Source organism: Peromyscus californicus, unplaced genomic scaffold (genome assembly GCF_007827085.1).
Source record: "Peromyscus californicus insignis strain IS unplaced genomic scaffold, ASM782708v3 Scaffold_1__1_contigs__length_55948999, whole genome shotgun sequence".
NCBI classification, from domain to species: Eukaryota; Metazoa; Chordata; class Mammalia; order Rodentia; family Cricetidae; genus Peromyscus; species Peromyscus californicus.
Genome location: NW_026294492.1, coordinates 22,772,558 through 22,793,854, shown reverse-complemented (window position 1 = coordinate 22,793,854; position 21,297 = coordinate 22,772,558). Strand labels below are relative to the sequence as shown.

The window sequence follows — 21,297 nt, the reverse complement described above, 5'->3', positions numbered from 1 at the left end:
TCTGAGGTCACCTAGAATATGGTTGATTTTTGAGGGAATGTCTTGAAAACTAAAGGTAGTTACTGGTTCCCTGCCCATGAGAAGTCTCAGCATTAACAGGTTGAAGGTTTAGACACAAAAGGTCATTTGGGGGACCTCAGGGTGATCTGGATACAAAGAAGGACTGATGGATTTTCTAAGCCCAACCAAGGGGAGATCCAGTGTCTGAAGATGCCAGGTCTTCCTGTTGCCATGCTGTGGTGGTGTAGAGAGCAGCAGAACTCTATCCCTTGAGCGTCTTTTCCTGGTGTGTGACTCGGGTTAAGAAGCCCCACCTCTGTCTTAACTGCTTTAGACCTTAGGCATGATTGTTTTGTTGTTGCCAGTCTCACACTTTACTAGAGACCAGATTTCCACCCATTTCCACCCACAGATTCAGACTGTTCAAGAAGGTGGCTATTGCCAACCCCTCCAGGCATCCGTTCTACAGCATGTCTCTTGATCCGTTATGGTACATTTTCCTGAATGACGGCATTTTACACTGAGGCAATGTCTTGGATTTACTCTTAGTATATTTGGGTTTTGAAATGTGGCCCCTGTCCTGGTAAGTTCCAGGGGATAGGTACAGCACACACACACACACACACACACACACACACACACGGGGAGGGGAAGGGAGGAAGAGAGAAAGAGGCAAGAGGAACTCATTCCTATCTTTACCTATTGTAACACTTGCTTGAGGTTCCTTTAATGAGTCTAAGAATCTAGAAGGGAAAAGTTTCCCTTTAAGGATCGCGCACCTGAAGCCTCCTTCCAGTGCTAGTGACTGATGTCTGTAGGTCCATCGGTTTGGCCGTGAGACCAGGGAGAGCTGCAGCTGTGAAGCTGGAGAGTCATTGAGCCCCAGCAATGAGTGTTTCGTGGGAAGGATGCTCTTTTTCTTTGATTTTTTAAGTGCAGAAATTCAGGTTTAGAGAACAGTCCTCCCAGAGTCCTTCAGCTGCGGTGTGCAGGACCCAGAGCTGTCAAGACTGTGCCCTACCAAGGACTTATTTTACAGCATTGCGTGTTCCTCCCAGCAGGCTGATCATTTCTAGAAGGTTCCACTCTCTCTCTTCTATGAGGAAATTGATAAGAGAGACCAATATCAGGCATCAGTGATTGATTGCTGCCGCACATTCAGCAGTTTGGAATAGTATCTCCTTTTCTTCCTTTTATAGTTTTAATTGGCATATGATAATTGTTTTTTTTTTCCCCCTTCATGGTCATTTTTCAATGGTTAGCTTCTCATAGACCAAATGAGTCTGTGCAGCAGAGGCTGAGATCTCTGGATCCTTGTAGGGTCACAGTGGCTGCACAGGGCCTGACATTGAGGAGCAGTGGATCTGTCCCCTGAGGGCGGTGCAGAAATCTGAAGATGTGAACGGTGGGCAGAATTCAAATCAAAGAACAGCCATCTTCACAGGGTCCTTGGTATATTATTTTCCTCTTTGCTGTGGCCAAACACTTGATGAGGGGTGATGGGATGAAGTCAGGGCTAGTTTTGACTCATGGTTTGCAGGGGGATACAATTCATCATGGAGGCAAACGCATGGCAGCCACTGAAGCTTGAGGTGACTGTGGTAGATGTAATTCTGAACAGTCTTATTAAATAAGAAACACAGAGCCAAATGCAGAGTTAAAAGCCCAAGAGGTCAGAGCAGCAGCCAAGAGCTAAGACCAAGACCGCCTTCTTACCCCTCTCTGTTACTGTCATCTTTGCCCTCAGAAAGAGACCTACTTCCTGTGTGTCTGTCTTTTTATTGACTTTCTGTTCTGCCTTCTCATTGGTTGTAAACCCAACCGCATGACCTCCTCATCACTGCTTGTCTATATAGACCTCCAGGTCTCTATGGTTGGTAATGAGATTAAAGGCGTGTGTCTCCATGCTGGCTGTATCCTTGAACACACAGAGATCTGCCTGTCATGTGATCGGAATTAAGGGCGTGTGCTACCACTGCCAGACTTCTGCTAAATGGCTTGCTCTTAGCTCTGACCCCCAGGCAACTTTATTTATTAACATACAAATAAAATAACATTTCAGCACAAATAAAATATCACCATAGACTGTCACGTTGTGCTCTGTTCAGGAAGCAGAGAGAGATGAATACTGCTGCTTTACCGACTTTCTCCTTTCTGTTCAGCCAAGGACCCCAGTGCATGGTGCTGCCTTCTCCTGGGTGTTTTCTCTTTCAATATTCCCTTCTGGGATCACCCTCATAGACACACCCAAAGATGTGCCTCATCAATGCCCCGAGTGTTGTTTATTCTGATAACCCAACAATTGAAGTTAGCCACCACACTCAAACATGACTTAATTTGGTCTTTGGCCCCGGATTTTGATTCTGGAGCTCTGGTGGAGTGAGCAGAAAACCCTGGATTTACAGCGTGCTCCAGCCTTGGGTCTCCTCCTGGCTCTCCCTGGAGGTGGGCGGGGCCTATCGTCTTGGTAAGAGTAACCTTTCTGAGCTCCGGTTTCCTCATCTACAGAGAAGAACACCCGCCACCTGCCCAACTGCTCAGTGTTGCTCTGTAGATTAACTATGGTGGTGGAAAAAAATGTACTTAGAATGGTCCCCAGCAGATAACCTCAGGGATGCACTGGATACGATTTCCAGTCTCTTCCCTTGGGTGTGGACCTGCCCCGGCCTTTGGAAGGCCGAGCACTTTGATGACTCACTTGATCTCTCTGAACGCTTTCTTGTGAAGGAGAGCTTGTAGCTCCTGCCTCATAGGCCCTGAGTCACAAGAGGGCAAAGGAAGTGCCCTATAGCTAGAACCTCTGAAAAGACCCAAGGGAGAGGAGTCTCTCCTGGTGTCATAAGAGAAAATGATCCCAGATATTATTGCCTAACGATATTAAAGGTGGCTTAGGAGGGAGGGAAAAAAAAAAAACCCAACAACCTGTCTCTCGATGTTTTATAAGAAATTAAATCAGAATGTAGAAAAATCCAATTCAGTTTCACTCAAAATGAGCAGCAATATTAACTCCATTCCTATTTAAAGCCAGGAAGTACAGCTGTGAGAGCTAAAGGGAGACCTTGCCTCCAAGCGAGAATTTCAAAACAAACTCATTTGGTGATGGGCCATTTGCATAGCCTGCTTTCCTAGGCGGCATCTGACCCAAACAGAGTGGCTTATCACACTCCCCGGAGGCCAGGCATCCCGGAATGGATGGTGCGCCGTCTGAGGTCTGTTTGCCCAGGACGTACACAGGCACGTTTGCCAGGCAGTGTCTGATTTGGCCCAGCACATCTCCGTCTCAAACAGAACTGGGACATCTTGGAGAAGAGATGCAGTAGATGACAGTCGTGCAAGTTGAAGCTTTGGGGATGGCACCAGTAATTGTCACTGTGGGGTGGGTGACCGCGCTCTCTCCTTTTTCCTCATCTTTTCACCTTTACTAATGTGAATGGCAGTTTTGGGGTCCTCTCTACCGAAGCCATGTGTAATGGCCAGGCCGTTGGTTTGGAGGGCCATTTTGGTATTGCAAGGTACCAAACGGAGTACCAGTTTTCTCCTGGTGTCTGGCAAGCCAGTGCCGAAGGTGAGGGGACTGAGGATGAGACTCAGTTAGCTTAGTGTTTGCCTGGAATGCACACAGTCCATTTATGCACAGCACTGCATAAATGAGGATTGTACACCCATCATCCTGACACTCAAGAAGTGGAAACAGGAGGATCAGGGATTCCTCATCATCCTCAGTCACATAGACCAGTTAGAAGCCAAATGGGATACCTGAGACTCTGGAGAGAGAGAGAGAGAGAGAGAGAGAGAGAGAGAGAGAGAGAGAGAGAGAGAGAGAGAGAGAGAGAGAGATTAATAAAACTAGCAATTCCTACGCACAGACGTGCGTGCGCGCGCACACAGACACCACACAGACAGTAGCAGCAGCATTGCAGCCCTCAGAGGCAGGCATCAAGTGACATGTCAGCACAAACAAGGCACCGTCTCCCATTATAAATTGTCTGCACCATGAAAGGGTGAGTGGCATTAACCTAAGGACCGTAGGATACAGCTCCTGGAGAGCCACTGGGAAACATGGAACAAATCTCTATTGCCCAGAAGCAGAAAGACACTTAATAGAAGTGTAATTGAGAGTATTTCCCCCCTCTGGCTTAGGTAGTTTGGCTGTGTCGGTGGGAATCACTTCAGTCCCACTGCCAGGAAGGGCCAGCCGCCCGCAGATATGATTACAGGATCCTCCGCCGACTGGCTGCTGGTACCAGCGTCAACTCTGCTTCTCTGCTCCAGTCTGAAATCCCCAGTACCAGGCTTCTGTCGGATATGGAAACAGTGGCCCCGGCAGCAGCTGTTTAAAAGCCCCCGTGTTAATTGGGAGTTAGCACCCATTAGCAGGACCACAGATTGATTCATCAAATTAGCAGTAACCCCTCCAAGAGCAAGGACGTGGGAATCTTACACAAGTTAAATTGAGAAAGAACTTTGGCAAACATCTGGCCACGCTCTTCCGTTTGAAGAGCATGAGGCCCAGAGAGGGTAAATGACTTACAGAAGGTCACCAGCAAATCAGTAACAAAGGTGGAGTGCCAGTTTCACTAACTAGTCATTTCTAGAATTATCTAGTCCGTAACCCTTTGTTTTGCTGATAAGGAAAGTGTGCACATGGGAAGACATCTCTGTGACTCCATCAGCCTGCTCTGAGAGCCTATCCCAGGCAAAGCGCTTCAACCATGTTAGGTGCTAGACGGTGAATAAGGAGGGGAAAGAGATGCCGAGAGGCCCGTGTGCCCTGAATGGGAGGCCGGTATACAGTGCCTAACAGAATGATGTCTTCCCCCGCACACAAGCTGATATGAAACACAATTGTCCCAGAGCAAGGCTTCTTCCCACTGCCTTTCCCTATGTCTGCGTACACAGTGGCTGTCTCTTGTGCTCCTTTAGGAGAGAGTAAGCCAGGACCCACTTAGACTGTTGCCCCTGGGAGTGGCTACAGAGCGAGAGGGGCAAAGCAAGGCTGGGAGTCACATGGATTTGCTTCGATCTGGGACTCCTCAGGCAGGCAGGGCAGGGCCTGCCTAGGTCTTCTCCTGCACACTCTTCTTAAGGCTTATAGCATCATTTCCAGTGAACAGGGAGGAAGGGATCGAAAGCCAGAGAGCTAGTAAATACCAGAGGCAGACTCAAATTCAGACATAACTTGCTCACAGGAGCTGTGTTCACCCAGAGTGACAACTTCTCCCTCATCCCAGAGCCACAGCAAGCACAGCCTCTCACTGTCCCATGAATCTGGGGGAGGACATCTTTTCTTTCCTTTCGGCGACCTGGAGCATTGGTCACTGAAAGAATTGTACCTTACCTCTCTTGGACAGGCAGAGGCTGTGGATGAGGTGAAGGGGTGGGGGGCTAGCCTCCTGGAGGGCAGGGCCCATGTTTGGGAACCAGCTTGTTCTTTGACCTTCCTTGTCATTACAGGTCTGGAATGCAGCTTTGACTTCCCCTGTGAGCTGGAATATTCCCCTCCCCTCCACAACCATGGGAACCAGAGCTGGTCCTGGCGTCGTGTGCCCTCTGAGGAGGCCTCACAGATGGACTTGTTAGATGGGCCAGAGGCAGACCACTCGAAGGAGACACGTAGAGGTAAGGGGAGAATGTCCTGGGGGAGGGGGTTGGAGCGGGCAGGACAAGGCTCGGCTGCCTATTTCCTTTGAAATGAAGGGGCTTCTTTCCCAACCCTGCTCTGCCTTTGGCTCCTTGGAAATAGACATTGAATATCTGTGCTTCTCCATGGCTCCTTGACTTGTGTATAAGGGAACACGTGAGTCTAATTGTAAGATGAATCCAGCCTTTTACTCTTACCAACTAATAGAGTAGAATTCTAGAATTGTTCAACATAGATTTCCCAGGGTAAGACACTGAATAACATGTTGATCTGTTTGTCCACCTGGAATGGGGTTGCTAACAAAAACACGAGTCACTCGGTTGATTTGAATTTCTAAAGAAGAATAAGTACTTTTTTAGTATGTCTCAGGTGATGCTCTCGGAACATACTCAGACCAAAACCTATTCCAACTATATGGAAAACTTCAAGTGTGCTCTGCATTTTTATTTGCTGAATCTGCCAATCTCAATGGGGAAGGTGCCGTACAACTGGGTTAAATGTGTGTTTCGGAGCCATTCATGAATATTCAGGCTGTATGCTTGTTCTGCATGGTGCTTTCAGCAGTCCCGAACTGTTCATGAATATCGCCTGCCCAATTTTCAGGACCTGAACAGTAGACACCTGAATCGTGGTACTGGTTACAGAGTTGGAGAGTTTTTACAGGGTGATGTGAAAACATTAAGCCCCACTCCAGCCTTCTGCTCTCTCTATCCAAGCTAGGAATAGAAGTGAAAACTGAAATGGGAATGGATTTACTGGACATAACTAGGACTTGCCATCCTTCACTGTCCTGTTGGATTCAAAGTTAGTGAGGGGAAAGCCAGGACTCAGCAAAGGGGAATGGTTACACTTGCATGTGCAGGTCTACATGTCTACCATGATGAGTGCTAAGCAATGGCTCTCTCTACCATGGCATGTTTCTGTGTCTGCAGCAAAAGCTCTGACCAGAGCCTGTACTGCACCCAAGTTCTTGAGCATGGTTGTCATGGGCTCTTAAATCTGCAGAGTCTATCAGGGACAGGGCTCATTTGAGCTGAAAGAGGTGACATCACAGTAATTAGTGCTCTTGGGTTTGTTCTCTACACCATCCTCAAACCCTGTCATCACTACAGACCTACTACGCACGATCCCTTTCTATGCATTCTTCTGAGCTTTCTTTGACCCTCTGGAGATAGCTTGAGGTTGATTTGTGCTTCAAGCTGCCCTTTCCTGGATATCCATGTCTGGTCTATGTGAGAACAGGCATAGGTAAATCACTCTTAACTGGGCAATGCATGAGGGTTTATAAAGATATTATAGAAAATACTTCTTGAAGATGCCAAGTCAAGCAATCTGAGCCGGGGCCTAGCAATCTGAATATTTTACATTATGAAATGTGGCATGTACAAAAAACATAGCTATAGCATGGATACACAAATTATAGATGATAATCTAAGCAACACTCACGTTCTCCCCACCAGCCGAATAGTCTCAATGTTGTCTGCCCTTGCTGAGTCCACAGACAGCTCTCTACCCTTGGAGGTAACTGTTCTTCTGTATGATATGTTAATCATTCACTTATCTGTCTTTATGGCCTTACCACCTATGTGTGTGGCCCCCACATAAGGGATTTATTTGATCTGCCACCTTTTACTCTAAATGGAGTCATTCTATCATTTTGTAACTTGTTCTGATACATGTAGCTTTGGTGTATTGTTTTAGTGCTCTTTTGAATTCACTGAATGAAGGGAACAGTTCCTTTTCTCTTTTCTGTGATTGACTGTTTGGGTTATCTCCAGGTTTTTGCAATTACCAATAACACTACTGTAAGCATTTTTGCAGCTCTCTTGGTACACTTGTCTTTTGTCCTCTCTGATTATTTGTATTGTCAGAATTAGTCATTCTTGTCCATCTAGCAGATGAGAGAGTATTTCACTACAGTTTAAATTTCTATAGGATTCTTTTAAATTTGTATGTGTGTATGTGTACCTGTGTGTGTGGGGGGGGGCAGAGGTTGACATCAAGTGTCTTTCTTCAATTGTTTTCCACCTTAGTTTTTTTTCAAGGTTTATTTATGGTGTGCGTGTGCGTGTGCATGTGCGTGTGTGTGTGTGTGTGTGTGTGTGTGTGTGTGTGTACATGTGTGTACGTGTCCACAAAAGCCAGAGAGGGTGTCAGATCCTCCAGAGCTGGAGTTACAGGTGGTTGTGAGTTGCTTGATGCGGGTACTGGAGACTGAACTCTGGGATCTGAAAGACTGAGTGTCAAGTCCTCTTAACCATTGAGCAGCCATTTCTGCAGCCCTTCCACAGGATCTCTCATTATCTTGGAGTCAGCAAGCCCCAGGGACCCTCCTGTCTCTGCTTCACCAGTGCTAGGATTAGAGGTGTGTTACTGTACCTGGCTTTTATGTGGGTTCTGGGGATCTCATGATTGTGAGGGTCTCATGATTGTGCAGCAAGCGCTTTACCAACTGAGCTGTCCCTGACCCTCGGTCGAATTCCTAAAATATTTTGAGTATATTTCTTGGATGAATCATAACTTCACTTGTGTACTGTTGACATAGGCCACCTTTTCAGGTTTACTCCAGTGACTTACAGCCACTCCTCTGCTTATCTCTGGATTCTAATCTCCAACTCGGCTGGCTAGTTTTACATCGTCTTGACACAGACTAGGGTCTCTTGGGAAGAAGGAACCTAAATTGATAAAATGCCCCCACCAGATTGGTCTGTGGCCAAGTCTAGGAGCATTTTCTTGATTGGTGGCTGATGTAGGAGAGCCTAGCTCCCTGTGTGCTGTGCCACCCCTAGGCTGGTGGTCCTGGGTGCTAGAAGAAAGCAGGCTGGGCAAGCCATGAGGAGCAAGCCAGTGAGCAGTGTTCCTCTGTGGCCTTTGCTTCAGTTCCTGCCTTGATTCTTGCCTTGACTTCCTTAAATGGTGGACTGTGATATGAGAGTATAAGGTGAAAAAAACCTTTTCTTATCCAAATTACTTTTGATTGTTGAGGTTTAGCATAGCAATAGAAACCCTAACAAAGACATCAACTTCTTAAAACCTGTATTATTTAATCACTGTGTGTGTGTGTGTGTGTATGTATATCTATATCTATATCTATATATATATCTATATCTATCTATCTATCTATCTATATATATATATATATATATATCTTTATTTTAAGGATTGGCTAGGCCACCACGATATAGTGATTTGGAGAACACAACAGCTAGACTCTGCATTAATTCCATAGACTTCGTGATGTCAGATGATGTGCATCTGGAAGTTGGAACCTTTTACATGCTTTAAACAGTGGCAATAAATTGTGCACTGCTGACCTCTGGCCTGCTTCCCCTTCTCTGTCTTCCTCCTTGTGATCTCTGGCCTGTGCAAGTCATACAGAAAACTATGAGAAACCAAATAAGGAAAGGAGAGGAGGGAGAGAAATCTCTGTAGCGTGACACATAGTAGATGCCTTTATGTTTTTATGAAGCTTGATCCCAAGGGCCAGTGCATGCAGCGAATGCAAAGCTGCTTGCATTAGATGACTCAGCCAGGATGGGAATACCCATTTTTAAGTACACATTTGTCAGTTTCAATCTCTCTAAATAGCTGTCACTCATATGATGTAATGGTATGCAACGCCCATAAAAACCATGGTATAAGCAACCACAACAAAAGCCATTGTGAGTGTCCCTCTCTGCTTTTTCAGACTCTTCGATGATGTGGATGTTCCTGCTGTCAGAAATGTATACTTATTTTCTCTTCCAATTGAAGGAGTCTGTACTAATCAAGGTTCTCAAAAGGAACAGAACTGATGGAATGAGAGAAAGAGAGAGTATAAAAAGGGGATTATTAGAGTAGATTACAGGCCATGGTTTTCAGTAGTCTAGCAATGGCTGTCTCACAGCAGAAAAGCTGAGAATTGGCATTTGTTCATCCCACAAGACCAGATGTCTCAGCAGCCCCAATCTGGTGCTGGAGTCTAGGAAGATTCCTAGAGAGCTACTGGTCTCCAATCTATCTTGGAATTCCTTAGAAGTAGGTTCGAATACCAGCTAAGGAATGCCCCAGCAAGAGGATAGATGAACTGACCAGCAAAAGTGAAGGCAAACAGACCAAGGGGGAAAAAAAAAAGGTTTCTTCTCCTATGTCCTTTTATGTGGACTGCAACCAGGAGGTGTGGTCCAGATTTGGGATGGGTCTCCCGCCTCAAATAGTCAAAATCCCTCCCAGGAGTGCCTAGCCTCTTGGGGTTTTAGTTCATTACTGATGTAGTCAAGTTGACCACCAAGATTAGCAACTAAAACAACATTGACCAGTCATAGAAAAAGGGGGGAATCACCCCCCCACACATGCTGTGGGGACTTCTCAGATTTTCCAACTGTGGATGTCTCTCGACTTTTCAAGGCAATTCACTATATTCTTCCTTATTCCTTGAAGTGGGACTTTTCCTAATGAGGTGGGCTTGTGCAATGGCATCTCTTGCTCTCTAAGGTACAGGGGAGAGAAAACAACTTTCCCAGTCTGGATCCACAGTGCAGTCCTGATGCTCTGCTCTCCAGAGTCTATTTTCCAGCTGTTGTAGGGAGCATGCTTGCAGAGAGTTGACGAGGAGGAGTAATGGGGTGCCCTTTAGGGTTTGATCCTTTTTTAACTGAACATTTATTAGTTGGATGGTATTTAGATTATGTTGCAATATTTCTTATCGGCGATGAAGATGGGCCAGTGAAAGGCAGAAAAGTAATAACAATCATAGGTAATGAACTCTAAGATTATGAATTTTGAATGATTTTAATTTATGGTCCCTATAACTGAGAATGATGTGAGTCATACAATTTAGACCAGCCAGATAATAAAAGGGATCATTTTGGTAGGACACAATATTTATAAATTAATAAACTCTTGAGGAATCATCAGGTTGGGGCGTTCTGTGACTTTTCAAATGCCTGGGGCATGTTTCAGTGCAGACTGCTTCCAGTGTTGCAGAACGTATTCAAGGGAGCACATTTTTCTTCTCCCAGCAAGACTCCATTTTTGGTCCCTGTTATGAACTCCAGCTTAAAAATGAAAGACACCTTATCAGCCATTCCTAAGTGCCCCCCCCCCCCCCCGCTTTGTTCCATACCTCCCTTGCATACAAATGAAGGATGAACTTAAGCACAGGTCTTCTCTGGAATTCTGAGTCTCAAGTTTTCCTTTTGTTTTACTTTTAGCAGAAGCTCAGATAGGAAGCTGCTACTGAAATTCTTCTATTTGTCATAAAGGCAACTTAGTTTTCAAATGGTTGAAACACATCATCTTGAGGCCCTGGAACAGCTTCAGATGCTTCTGAACATGACCAGGGTTCTATAACGCCCAAATGGGAGCTGCTCAGCCTTTCAGTCCACAGTGTTTAGCTGTTCACATCCCATGACTGCTCTAACAGATTCGTAAAAAACAAAACAAAACAAAAAAAACTGGGTGTTTTACAGAACCAGTCCAGACATGGATCCATGGATCCTCTCCTCAGTAGGAAGCCAAGAGTTGGACATCAAGGCACTGACAGGGTTGGTCCCTTCTGGAGTCTTTGAAGGAGATTCCATCTCATGTCTCTGCTCTGGTTCCTGGTGGTGGCTGAGAGCTATGGACATTCTTTATCTTATATATAGGTGTACCATGGCAGTCTCTGCCCATGTTCATCTTCTGTTTGTCTCCGTTAAGGAGAAATGTCTGTGGATTTAGGACCTGCCTTATAGGACCTGCCTTAAATCCCAAATGATTTCATCTCAGGATTCTTAATTAAATCTACAAAAACAAAACAAAACAAAAAAACCCCACCATTTCTAAATGCCTTCTCCTTCATAGGTTTTGGAGCTTGAGATTTTTCTCTCCTAAGTTGGCACATAGTAGGTTTTCCTCTACTGTCTAAGTAAGCACATATGGGTTTTCCTCTCCTATTTAGGTTGGGATGTAGACCCCATTTCTTTCTTTCTAAACCCGTGGGCTCTCAAACATTTAGGGAGTCCAGTGAGGCACATTCAGAAGACACCAGTTAGTACCAGAATTGCTAATCCTTTCTCTTACTTCCAAGGGCTTAAAAAAGTTCTCAAAGAAACCCAGAAGGCCATGGTGGTTAATATTTGTACTCTCAGATAATTGGGACACTGAGACAGGAGGATTCCTGGCTGGCCTGAGCTACCTAGTGAAACCCTGTCTCTGATGTAGCCCCCCTCCCCCAATAGTCACTGTTGCCTGCTAGGTAGCTGAACTGCTCTGAGTTGCATGTCCTGACTCTTGACGCTTTGGTTATGGATCATTGCCAAGAGTAATGAAGTCTGCCTGGTCTCCTTCACACAGCGAGGCTCATCACTTCTGTCTTCAGCCTCCATTTGCTGATTGACTGGCATCTTCTCAATTAACCCCTCAGCTACCGCGTCCTACATGTGTTCACATTCACTCTTTCTGGATGGCAAGTTCCACATGTGAGCACAAGAAGGGCCTGTCTTCAGTGGACAAGGACAGGCTGGCTGCAAGATGGACAGAGCTGGGAAATCACTGTGCTTTATCCCAAGAGCTCTGCCCTCATTCCTGCCCTCATGGTGGCACGTCCTAGGGCAGGCTACAAGTGTAGCAGTTACAACCCACAGGGCCCGGTGGTTGCCCCTGAGGTCACCTGGTTAATGAGAGTCAATAATTGCATGTTTCGCTTTCTCTCTATGAGCAATGTTTATCAAAGACCTCTGGTTTTAGAAGGCTGTTGAAACAGTTGGAGCAGTCAAGAGTGATACGCCACCTGGAATAATGCAGTCAAGATAATGGATGATTTGCAGAGCAGGGATCTGAACAGAAAAATGTTCTTTCTTTTCCCTTATTTCAGACTGGTACTGGGGCGTCTATGCAAGAATTCACAAGTTCCAGCTCCCTCAAGCTGCTGTCCTGGGATGCTGTCTCAGTCTGCTGTTGGTTCAACTTTATGGCAGTGTCTCTAGGCTTTGCTGTATTTCATGGTCCTTCATGATATAAAATAGTTTTGAGCCTGTGCTTATGTATACATTTATCATTTACATACGCATAGCTGTATAATACTATTGGCAAACTTTAATTCGTTTCTTTTTAAAATGAAAAAGAAATATAACTGTGGCCACACTGAGCCCACTCTTCTGTTTTAGTGGAAACAGACTTTCTGGTCCCCTCAGTCATCTCACCCTGGTGCCATGGTTACTCACACCTCTGCCTTCCTTGGTTCTAAAGGAGCTTTTCAGTTCAGGTTTTACATTGCGTACTTACTTCCCATCACTTACTGGTACTGACCAGGGCTGCCTTCCCCAAGAATGCCTCCAGACAGATCTAGATTTCCAGGGCTTGTTTAAGTTTCAAGGCTTTTAATCTTTTTTCTTAGCATCTGCATCTTTTTTTTTTCTTCAAAGAGATGGGTTCGGGTAGAGTGGGAATAACTTTCAGGCTGAGTGCTATTAACATAATGATTCTCCCAAGCCATAAGGCATTTTTCCTTTATGTAAATCTGAGACCTAAGGTACAGGATTATAACAAATATTTTCTATTGGCTCGTCTAGAAACTACTTATGAGGGTGAAAAAGTAGAACTATTTTAAGGACCCCAAAATAAGCACTTAATTAAATAAGATATAACAGCCTAAGCTACTATGTTGTTACATTTATGCTATAGAAATATACTTAGTGGGAGTTGAGATATGGCTCAGCAGTTAAGAGCAGATACTGCTCTTACAGAGAACCCAAGTCCAGTTCCCAGCATCCACATCAGGCCAAAACCACTTGTGACTCAGCTCCTGATGCCTCTGGCCTCTAAAGGCGCTCTCTCTCTCTCTCTCTCTCTCTCTCTCTCTCTCTCTCTCTCTCTCTCTCTCTCTCTCTCTCTCACACACACACACACACACACACACACACACACACACACACACATACATACACACACACACGCACAAGTATACACCACCAACAACAAAGAAATATATTTAGTAATACAGGGAATTATTCACAGCCCATTATTAGGTTAAAGAAATTAAAACAGGAAAGGTTCAATACTATATATAAGAGAAATTGTTTTGTAAAAGAAAAAACTAGACTTGTTCACAAAGGGAATAAACCAGCCTCACAGTAAATGTTACTTTTAGACGACTCAGTTACTTGTGGTTTCCTTTCTTCTGTGTGTTTAGATAGCATTCAGATTTGAGCCCAGATACTACATTCCTTTCCTAAGATTAACACATGATAGCTTTCCAATCCAAGTCAATGGGTATTTGTGGTGGTTTGAATAAAGATAGCCCCCATATGCCCATAGGGAGTGGCACTATCAGGAGGTATGGCCTTATTGGAGTAGGTGTGGCCTTGTTGGAGGAAGTATGTCATGGGGGGTGGGCTTTGAGGTTTCAGAAGCTCAACGTAGGCCCATGGCTGGCTCACTCTTCCTTCCTGCTGCCTGAGGATCCAGATGTAGAACTCTCATTTCTTCTCCAGCACCACAACTGCCTGAACTCCACCGTGGTTCCTGCCATGATGATAATGGACTAAATTTCCAACTGTAAGCCAACCCCAATTAAATGTTTTCCTTTATAAAGAGTTGCCACGGTCATGGTGTCTCTTCACAACAATAGGAAACCTAACTAAGACAGTATTCTACTGAATTACCTTAGAGGTGCTGTTAATTGTTTTATTCCACATGGATGGCACAGTGCAATGCTCGTTGGCATCAGCTAGATGGCATCATTGTCAGATGACATCAACTAGAACATTCCTACATTTACCAGATATCTGCTCAGTTCATCTTTGATGGGTAGACATAGATAATTGTAAAAATAAATGAGCAGTGGGCTCAGGAACACAGCTAGAGGCCAAGGGCAGCATCTCAGCAGGAGTGGCACAGCATCCCTACTTCATTTCCATCCTTGTCCCTGCAGATGTACCAGAAGGGCTCTCGGTCACCTTTCCATTCAGCAAGACTGCTCATCAAGCTAAGGTCTCTGTGAGTAGATGTACAGCCGTATACTCTTGACTCTTCTAGAACTCACCATGAAAAGGCCACATAGATTGTTGGGGTTTGTTCGCAGCAATGTGTCCCTCATCTCTTGAACCATGATGACCTTGAGTCTTAGGTCTTGACTGTTGAGCAATCATGTCAATGGGCTGTGATTTGTGATTCATTCTAGTATCTCTTGAACCATGATGACCTTGAGTCTTAGGTCTTGACTGTTGAGCAATCATATCAATGGGCTGTGATTTGTGATTCATTCTAGTGTGATTCTGGTACCAATCTAGCAGCTGGAGCTGGAGGGGGAGCTTCAGAGACTGCCTTGCTTGAGGGAGCCAGCATACTTGCCTCCCAAGCAATGGTTCCTGGTGCAGAATGCCTTGGCCCCTGTCGGAACTGGCACCTCCTGAGGTGTTGCCATCTTTGCCTTCTGAGAGTCCCTTCATGGGAAGGCATGGGTTATAAACATCTGGTAAACCTTATGCCCTTTCCTAGTGGTGCAATATAAAAAAAAAAAGAAAATGGTACAAAACAATGGTGCAAAAAAAAAAAAAAAATCTGCCCAGAGGATAATGGAGAGTGTGTTAGTTAGTTTTCATTGTAACAAAATGTCTGAGAAGAAGCAAGAATTCCGTTTGACTCAGTTTCCTAGTGGAGAAGGCCCAGCTCCTATCCATGGCTGCAGGAGTTTGTCATCTTGGGTTTTGCATCTTGGTGGACTGAGAAGGGGTGAGATGAAGAGGGAGAAAGATGGAGGGAAGGAGAAAGGGATGGGAACCCGAAGGAGCAAGAGTGGGAGGATGACTGGAGGGAGATCACCAGAAATGGTGCTGGACTGTATAATACTGTTGCTGTTTGTATGAGCTGAAGTTACATAACCCTGATGGTTATGCACCTTTTATGGTGTCGAGCCTTGATAGAGGAAGTATGTCACCAGGGGGTGGCCTTTGAGAGTTTACAGCCTTGTCCCACTTTCAGTTCTGCTTCCTGTGTGTTGCTGAAATGTGACCAGCCAGCTTCCTGTCCGGGTCAATTTACCGCCATGACTTCCTTGCCACTCTAGACTCCTCTGGAACTATAAACCAAAATAAACTCTTCCTTTTGCTAGTTGCTCTTGGGCTATGGTATTTTAACACAGCAACAGAAAAGAAACTGGTATAAACCTTTAAGCACCTCTCCCTAGAGACCCACTTTCTCCAGCTAGGCCCCCACCTCCAACTTGAAGGCTACGTAGTTTCTCAAAGCAGCAGGACCGGCTGGGGACCAGGTGTTGAAACACCCAAGCCTGTAGGGTGCACTTTGTATTCAAACCGCGGCAGGGAAGTAGTAGTCATAAGAAGTAAGAGAAGAAGGGCAGGGCGAAGAAACAGGCTTGGGCTGTGGTCTCAGGTCTGCCATTAAGGTTATTGCTTTCCTCTGGGAATCTCGATGTTCTGCAGTGTTCTACGTGCGTGCGTTCGTACGTGCGTGTACATGGAAGTCAGTGGACAACCACAGTTATTGTTCCTAGGTACCATCATCTATCTTTTATAGATACAAGGTATCTCACCGTCCTCGGCTTACCAATTAGGCTGAACTAGCTGGCCAGCAAGCCCCAGGAATCTTCCTATCTCTGCTGTTGTAGTGCTGGGGCTGTAAGTGTACTCCCATCATGCCTTGCTTTTTTTCTAGTGGCTTCTCACTACTCATGACTGCAAGGCAAGTGCTTTACTGACAGCCGTCTCCCCAGACCCAGGCTCTTCATCTACAAGGTAAAGGTACTAGATTTGATGATCGAAGCTACCTTTCCCCTTTAAGACAGGGTTTATGCATTTCCAATACAGGGACAATTAAACACTTGGCACAAAACCCTGTGAGGCACAGAAATCCCACCATCTAGGGACAGATGTGTCAGCCTATATGTTGGCCATAGATTCTGGGATCTGAACATCCTTGTGCCTCCAGCTCCTCTACTGACTGCAGCCGGGATGTATTTCTTTTAAAAATCAATACAGCGCCCTAGAGGGAGAAAAGAGGAAGTCTTCTAAAGCAGCTGAGCTTGCCAGGTGAGCCCCTTGTGGCTGGGGAACCCGGGAACGTATGGCAATATAGTGTTTAATACTGGAATGATAGGGAAGTACACACACACACACACACACACACACACACTCACACACACACACACACACACACACACTGCTAATTGACCTTGGGAGCTAGTCCCATGCCCTACGCCAAATGAAACTAGCAAGAACTACAGGTTGCAACATGTTTTTTCATCTACCATCAACTTTGATTCTCATAGCACAGCCCAGTAGGTATCATCCTAATCTATAGGTTGATAAACTGAGGCTAGATGGGAACTTCAAAGAAGAGGAAAGCTGTTTTCTCTTGTTCGTTAATTACGTTTCAAGAGGACTAACTCAAGGCCCAGGATGACACAGATATTCGGCACTTTTTGACCTACAGTTGGAAACAGAGAGGCAGTTAATAAGGTAAACTTTTGAAGGTGGTGGATGGCAGTCATACGTTAAACTGCAGGGTTATGGAGGATTTGTCTCTGTCTTAACTTGGTTTTGGTTGGTGCATGTATGTGCACACATGCATGCACAAATGGCCGTCTAGCCACCAGGCGGTGCAGTCCCTCTGGGAAGCATAAAGGTCACTGTGACCAGTTAGGCTGTTCACAGCCCTCCTGCCCTTGCAGAAATGGAAGGAACACTGTCAACAACCGGGCGTGGTTGACCAGCTCAGCTCCTTACTTGGTGAATTTTGTGGGTGGGACCAGATCATCTATAAAAGTCTTTGGAGCTGTCGCCTTTATTTCCCCATTTCCTCTTATAACAAACCTTTTATTAATGTTATCTGGATTTTTTTTACCCTCACTGGTTTCTATATACCAAGTGGTTCAGGTAAGACACATCCTAAAGAAATATGAGCTCTGTTTAAGAAGAGCCATGAACCACTTCAAATTTATGCCTGAAGAGATGTGAAGGAAAGCCAAGACCTTGCAAAAAAAGAGTGAAATAAAAATCCTCTTGAATGGGATGACGACGGTATAATTCTACTTAGAGCAGCGAGATAATCTTTACTCATTCAAGACAGAGAAAGATTGGTTGAATGCTAGTCGAAGCGAGAGATCTGGGGTCATCTGATCTCTTCAGCTCTTTTTTCTGACTTGTTAGAAAAATCAATCAAAATAATGTGCAAGAGACCATTCCGTAAACAGGGAAACGGCTCAGGAGAGTAACATGTGGCCTGACCTGATAAGAGTTATTCTGGCCATGGTAGCTGGAAGCTCTTGGAACTATCCTACCCTGGGTTAAGAATCGTGACTCTATGAAGCAGGAGGCTTGATCAGTCCAGGCGTCCATATGTCACCCTGTCTACGGATGTCATTATACTCAGGACTTGAGGGACTTGGCAAAGAATTTGCTAAGAACAAACCTGCACCTGCAGCAGTAACCGTTCATGAGTCCTGGCACTGGGTGGCGTTTGTCCAGGAGAGTCATCGTTTCCTAGTTCCTCCAACTAGAGAAAACAAGGGTCTTTTTAGAAGTGGAAGTGCGGCGGGTTCTAAAGAAAGCCCAGCCATCAGAAGGTGCCTCGGCCAGCAAATTGCTCCTCACGCAAGCGTGAGACCCAGATTTGATCTCCAGCACTCATGAAAAATGCTACGGGTGGTGATCCATTCCTTTAATCCCACCACTGTGGAGGTGGAAGCAGGAGGATTCCTGGAGTTCACTGGCAAGCCAACCAGTGAACTTTAGAGAGATCTTGTCTCAAAAAAAGAAAAGTGTGGAGCTATAGAGAAAGATACTTGCTGTGGATTTCTGGTCTCTATACACAAATGCATACATGTGCGTGTGTGCCTGCATTCACCTGTGCACACACATACAAACATTGGCTCATGAGCAGACAGATCTCAGTAGCCAGCCTTGCCTACAAAGGCACTAAGGACCTGATCTAACTGTGGCCTAGGTTAGCCTTGTCCAAATGATGCCAGTCTCTTTTGGTTCTTTCTGCTTCCTTCTTTAAGAGTCGTAGCACTGACTTGGATGCATGCTTTATCAAAGTGCATTTCTTGGGTGTCATGCCTTTGTTTGTTAATGAAGCTGTTGGTATATGTAGTGGGGCAGCATCCTGTGTCTCAGTTCTCTTGTGTCTTCCTCTCTGTTGTGGTCAGCACTCTCCCTTGAGGCAGCAGAAGGTCATTGAAATGTTCTTCTGGGAATAAGAAGTTACTGCAAGGCACTCATGGTGATAATGGTCTTTTAGTGGTATGTCATCATTACAATATAGTAGACAAATATTACATTCCCTTCTATAACAACAGTTTTGTGGGCCCCCATTGGGTCCTCTCATTTCCAGTATGGCTACAATAATAAAAAGTATTATTAACATATAATTCGTAATGTTAGCTTTGCCTTTCCTGGATTTTTTCCTTGTCTTTTCTTCATTTGTTAACATGAGTTGCTTCTGTCCTAAAAATTTACATCCTTTAACCGTGTGTACTTGGGGAGTGGTACAGAGTGGAGTTCAGTGTGGCCATCGCTGTCTCCCCCACATCTAAGTGAGAATCACAGCTATGTCATCCTGGGAACCTTTAAGTACAACTTAGATAAAGAATTCCAAGGATAGTAAAAAGCATGGAGCCATGGGAGTAATTAATACTTGCAGAATGAGGATCTTGGGGAGGCCACAGTTTGAATGTTTTAGGTGGAGGTCAAGAAAATCATTTGGCTTCATTTTTTTCTCTTCGCTACCTGTTGATATGCTCCCTGCCCCACCCCCATGAGCTTGAGACTGATGAAGAGCCTTTGTGTGACTGTGTTGGATCTGCTCTCGGTAAACTGCCTGCCCTGGAGCAGGAACATCAAGAGGCATTTGAGGAGAGTAAAGGGAGTGAGAACCAAGGCTCAGGCACACAACTAAGCCATGTGACACTTCTTTGTGAAGTAGGAAAACAAACAAACAAACAACAAACTGGACTTCTCTAGTTGGGGAAATTGGACCAAGCTACCGCCCTTGGGTGAATGCCACCTAGTGCCAGGACTCATAAAGTGTGTCCACTTTTCCCTCACCTCCATCCTTGTCAGAAGCCTAAAGCATTCTGCCCATTTACAAATCTGGAGTCAGACTAGGCAGGGCAAGCAGGATTGGCTGGCACACAGTCTAAGTGAGCTTACCTAGATAATAATGGCAAATTCAGACACCCGTTTGCCTTTTGTGTGACATACAAATAAAGGTATATCAAAGAAACGTTGCTTACTAAAGAAACAGGCTCAGTTGCCTAAACTGCTAAGAGAGTATAGCTAATTCTGGAAACCCATGAAAAGGGAAAAATGAATGATTCAAATAAAACCTCATGCATTTATTTAGAGGATAAAGCTGGGTAACACTTACAGCTATGGCCAAATGAAGAGATTGGAAAATTCTCTCTCCCCAAATCAACTATCAGTCTGGACAAAAATCAATGGAGACAGCTAGTTCAATGTTCTAGAAATTGATCAGTTGTAAAGTATTCTGAGATGTATGTATGCTTAAAAACTGTTGAACTTCAGAGAAGAGCACTAAGGAGTCTTTAGGGTTCTGACCTGGTGCCGCTCTTGTCTACTCATCTCTGTCAACATAGACGGCCACCAGAGAAGACGAGGAGCAGCAATCTTTCTGCCGCAGTCAGAGGGAGCTCCTTTGATTTGGATGGGCAAAGAGGTCTGTGAGTGTCCAGGCTCAGCGATGTCAGAGGTGAAAATGACACAGAGAGGGAGCAGAGTGTATAGAGGAGAGGGAGATATTTACCAGTCTCAAGTTCTGGCCATGGACTTTGCAGAGAAGTTATATATATTCTCAGTGGGGATGGGACAAAGGCCATGTTAGCCACAGCTTGCAAGCTAACTCTAAGGCTTTGTGTATGTGCAGAAGACATGGACGTTCTCACTCACCCTCACACTTGGACTGATGTTTATAGAAGGCTTGTTGGCTTAAAGTGTTTATGCGTAGTCTCTGTCTCAGTATTTGTAGATCACTAGCTATGCAAGGAGAAGCCATAAGAAGCCAGCCTTAGGAAAAAAACAAGTACGTGGCAAAGAACCCACAAAGATGCAGTTCAAGGAAGGGAGCTCACAGATACGGCTTGTCCAAGTTGCTAAGCAACAACAATAAAGAAGAAGATAACACAAAACAACCCACAACAGTCTTTAAGGGGAGAAGCAACCTCTGAGGTTGCTTCACTAGAGTGTCTAAAATACCAAATTTTGACCCAAATGTAGAACACGTTAAAAGAAATAGGAGTTGTTAAAGAAACCAATAGGAATAGCTCTGAACATCCTTGTTTACTGAGTTAAAAATACAAAGACCTAAAGTTAGGTATCGTAAATACGTTAAAAAGAACAGCTCAAGTGTTCAGGGATTAAAGTAAATTGTAAGACAATTATCAACAATAACCACGAACTGAAAAGTTGCCTGAATAAATGTTTTTACAGGAAGAGGAATGAATAAGACATCAGTCAGATGTGTGGGTTCATAAAACATACATGTGAGCAAAATACCCATACATGTAAAATAAAATAATTTTTAAAAAATTAAAAAAGTCAGTAGTTTCAATAGCCCTTCTCTCTAAATTGATTCATAAATTCAGTGTGATCCCTATCAAAACTCCAATAGTCCTTTTTATTCTTTTTGTGGTTTAAATATGTACAAAAATGGATAGG

General features: G+C 44.7%; 1 protein-coding gene across 1 annotated transcript in view; it reads left to right on the top strand.

Moving 5' to 3' along the window:
• Nucleotides 1-21,297, top strand: part of Alk (ALK receptor tyrosine kinase) — a 716,558-nt gene that overhangs the window by 218,891 nt on the left and 476,370 nt on the right. The window contains exon 3 of the mRNA XM_052746220.1: nucleotides 5,455-5,619. Within this exon, the coding sequence (XP_052602180.1) occupies nucleotides 5,455-5,619 (165 nt within the window). The remainder of the gene's footprint in view (nucleotides 1-5,454; nucleotides 5,620-21,297) is intronic.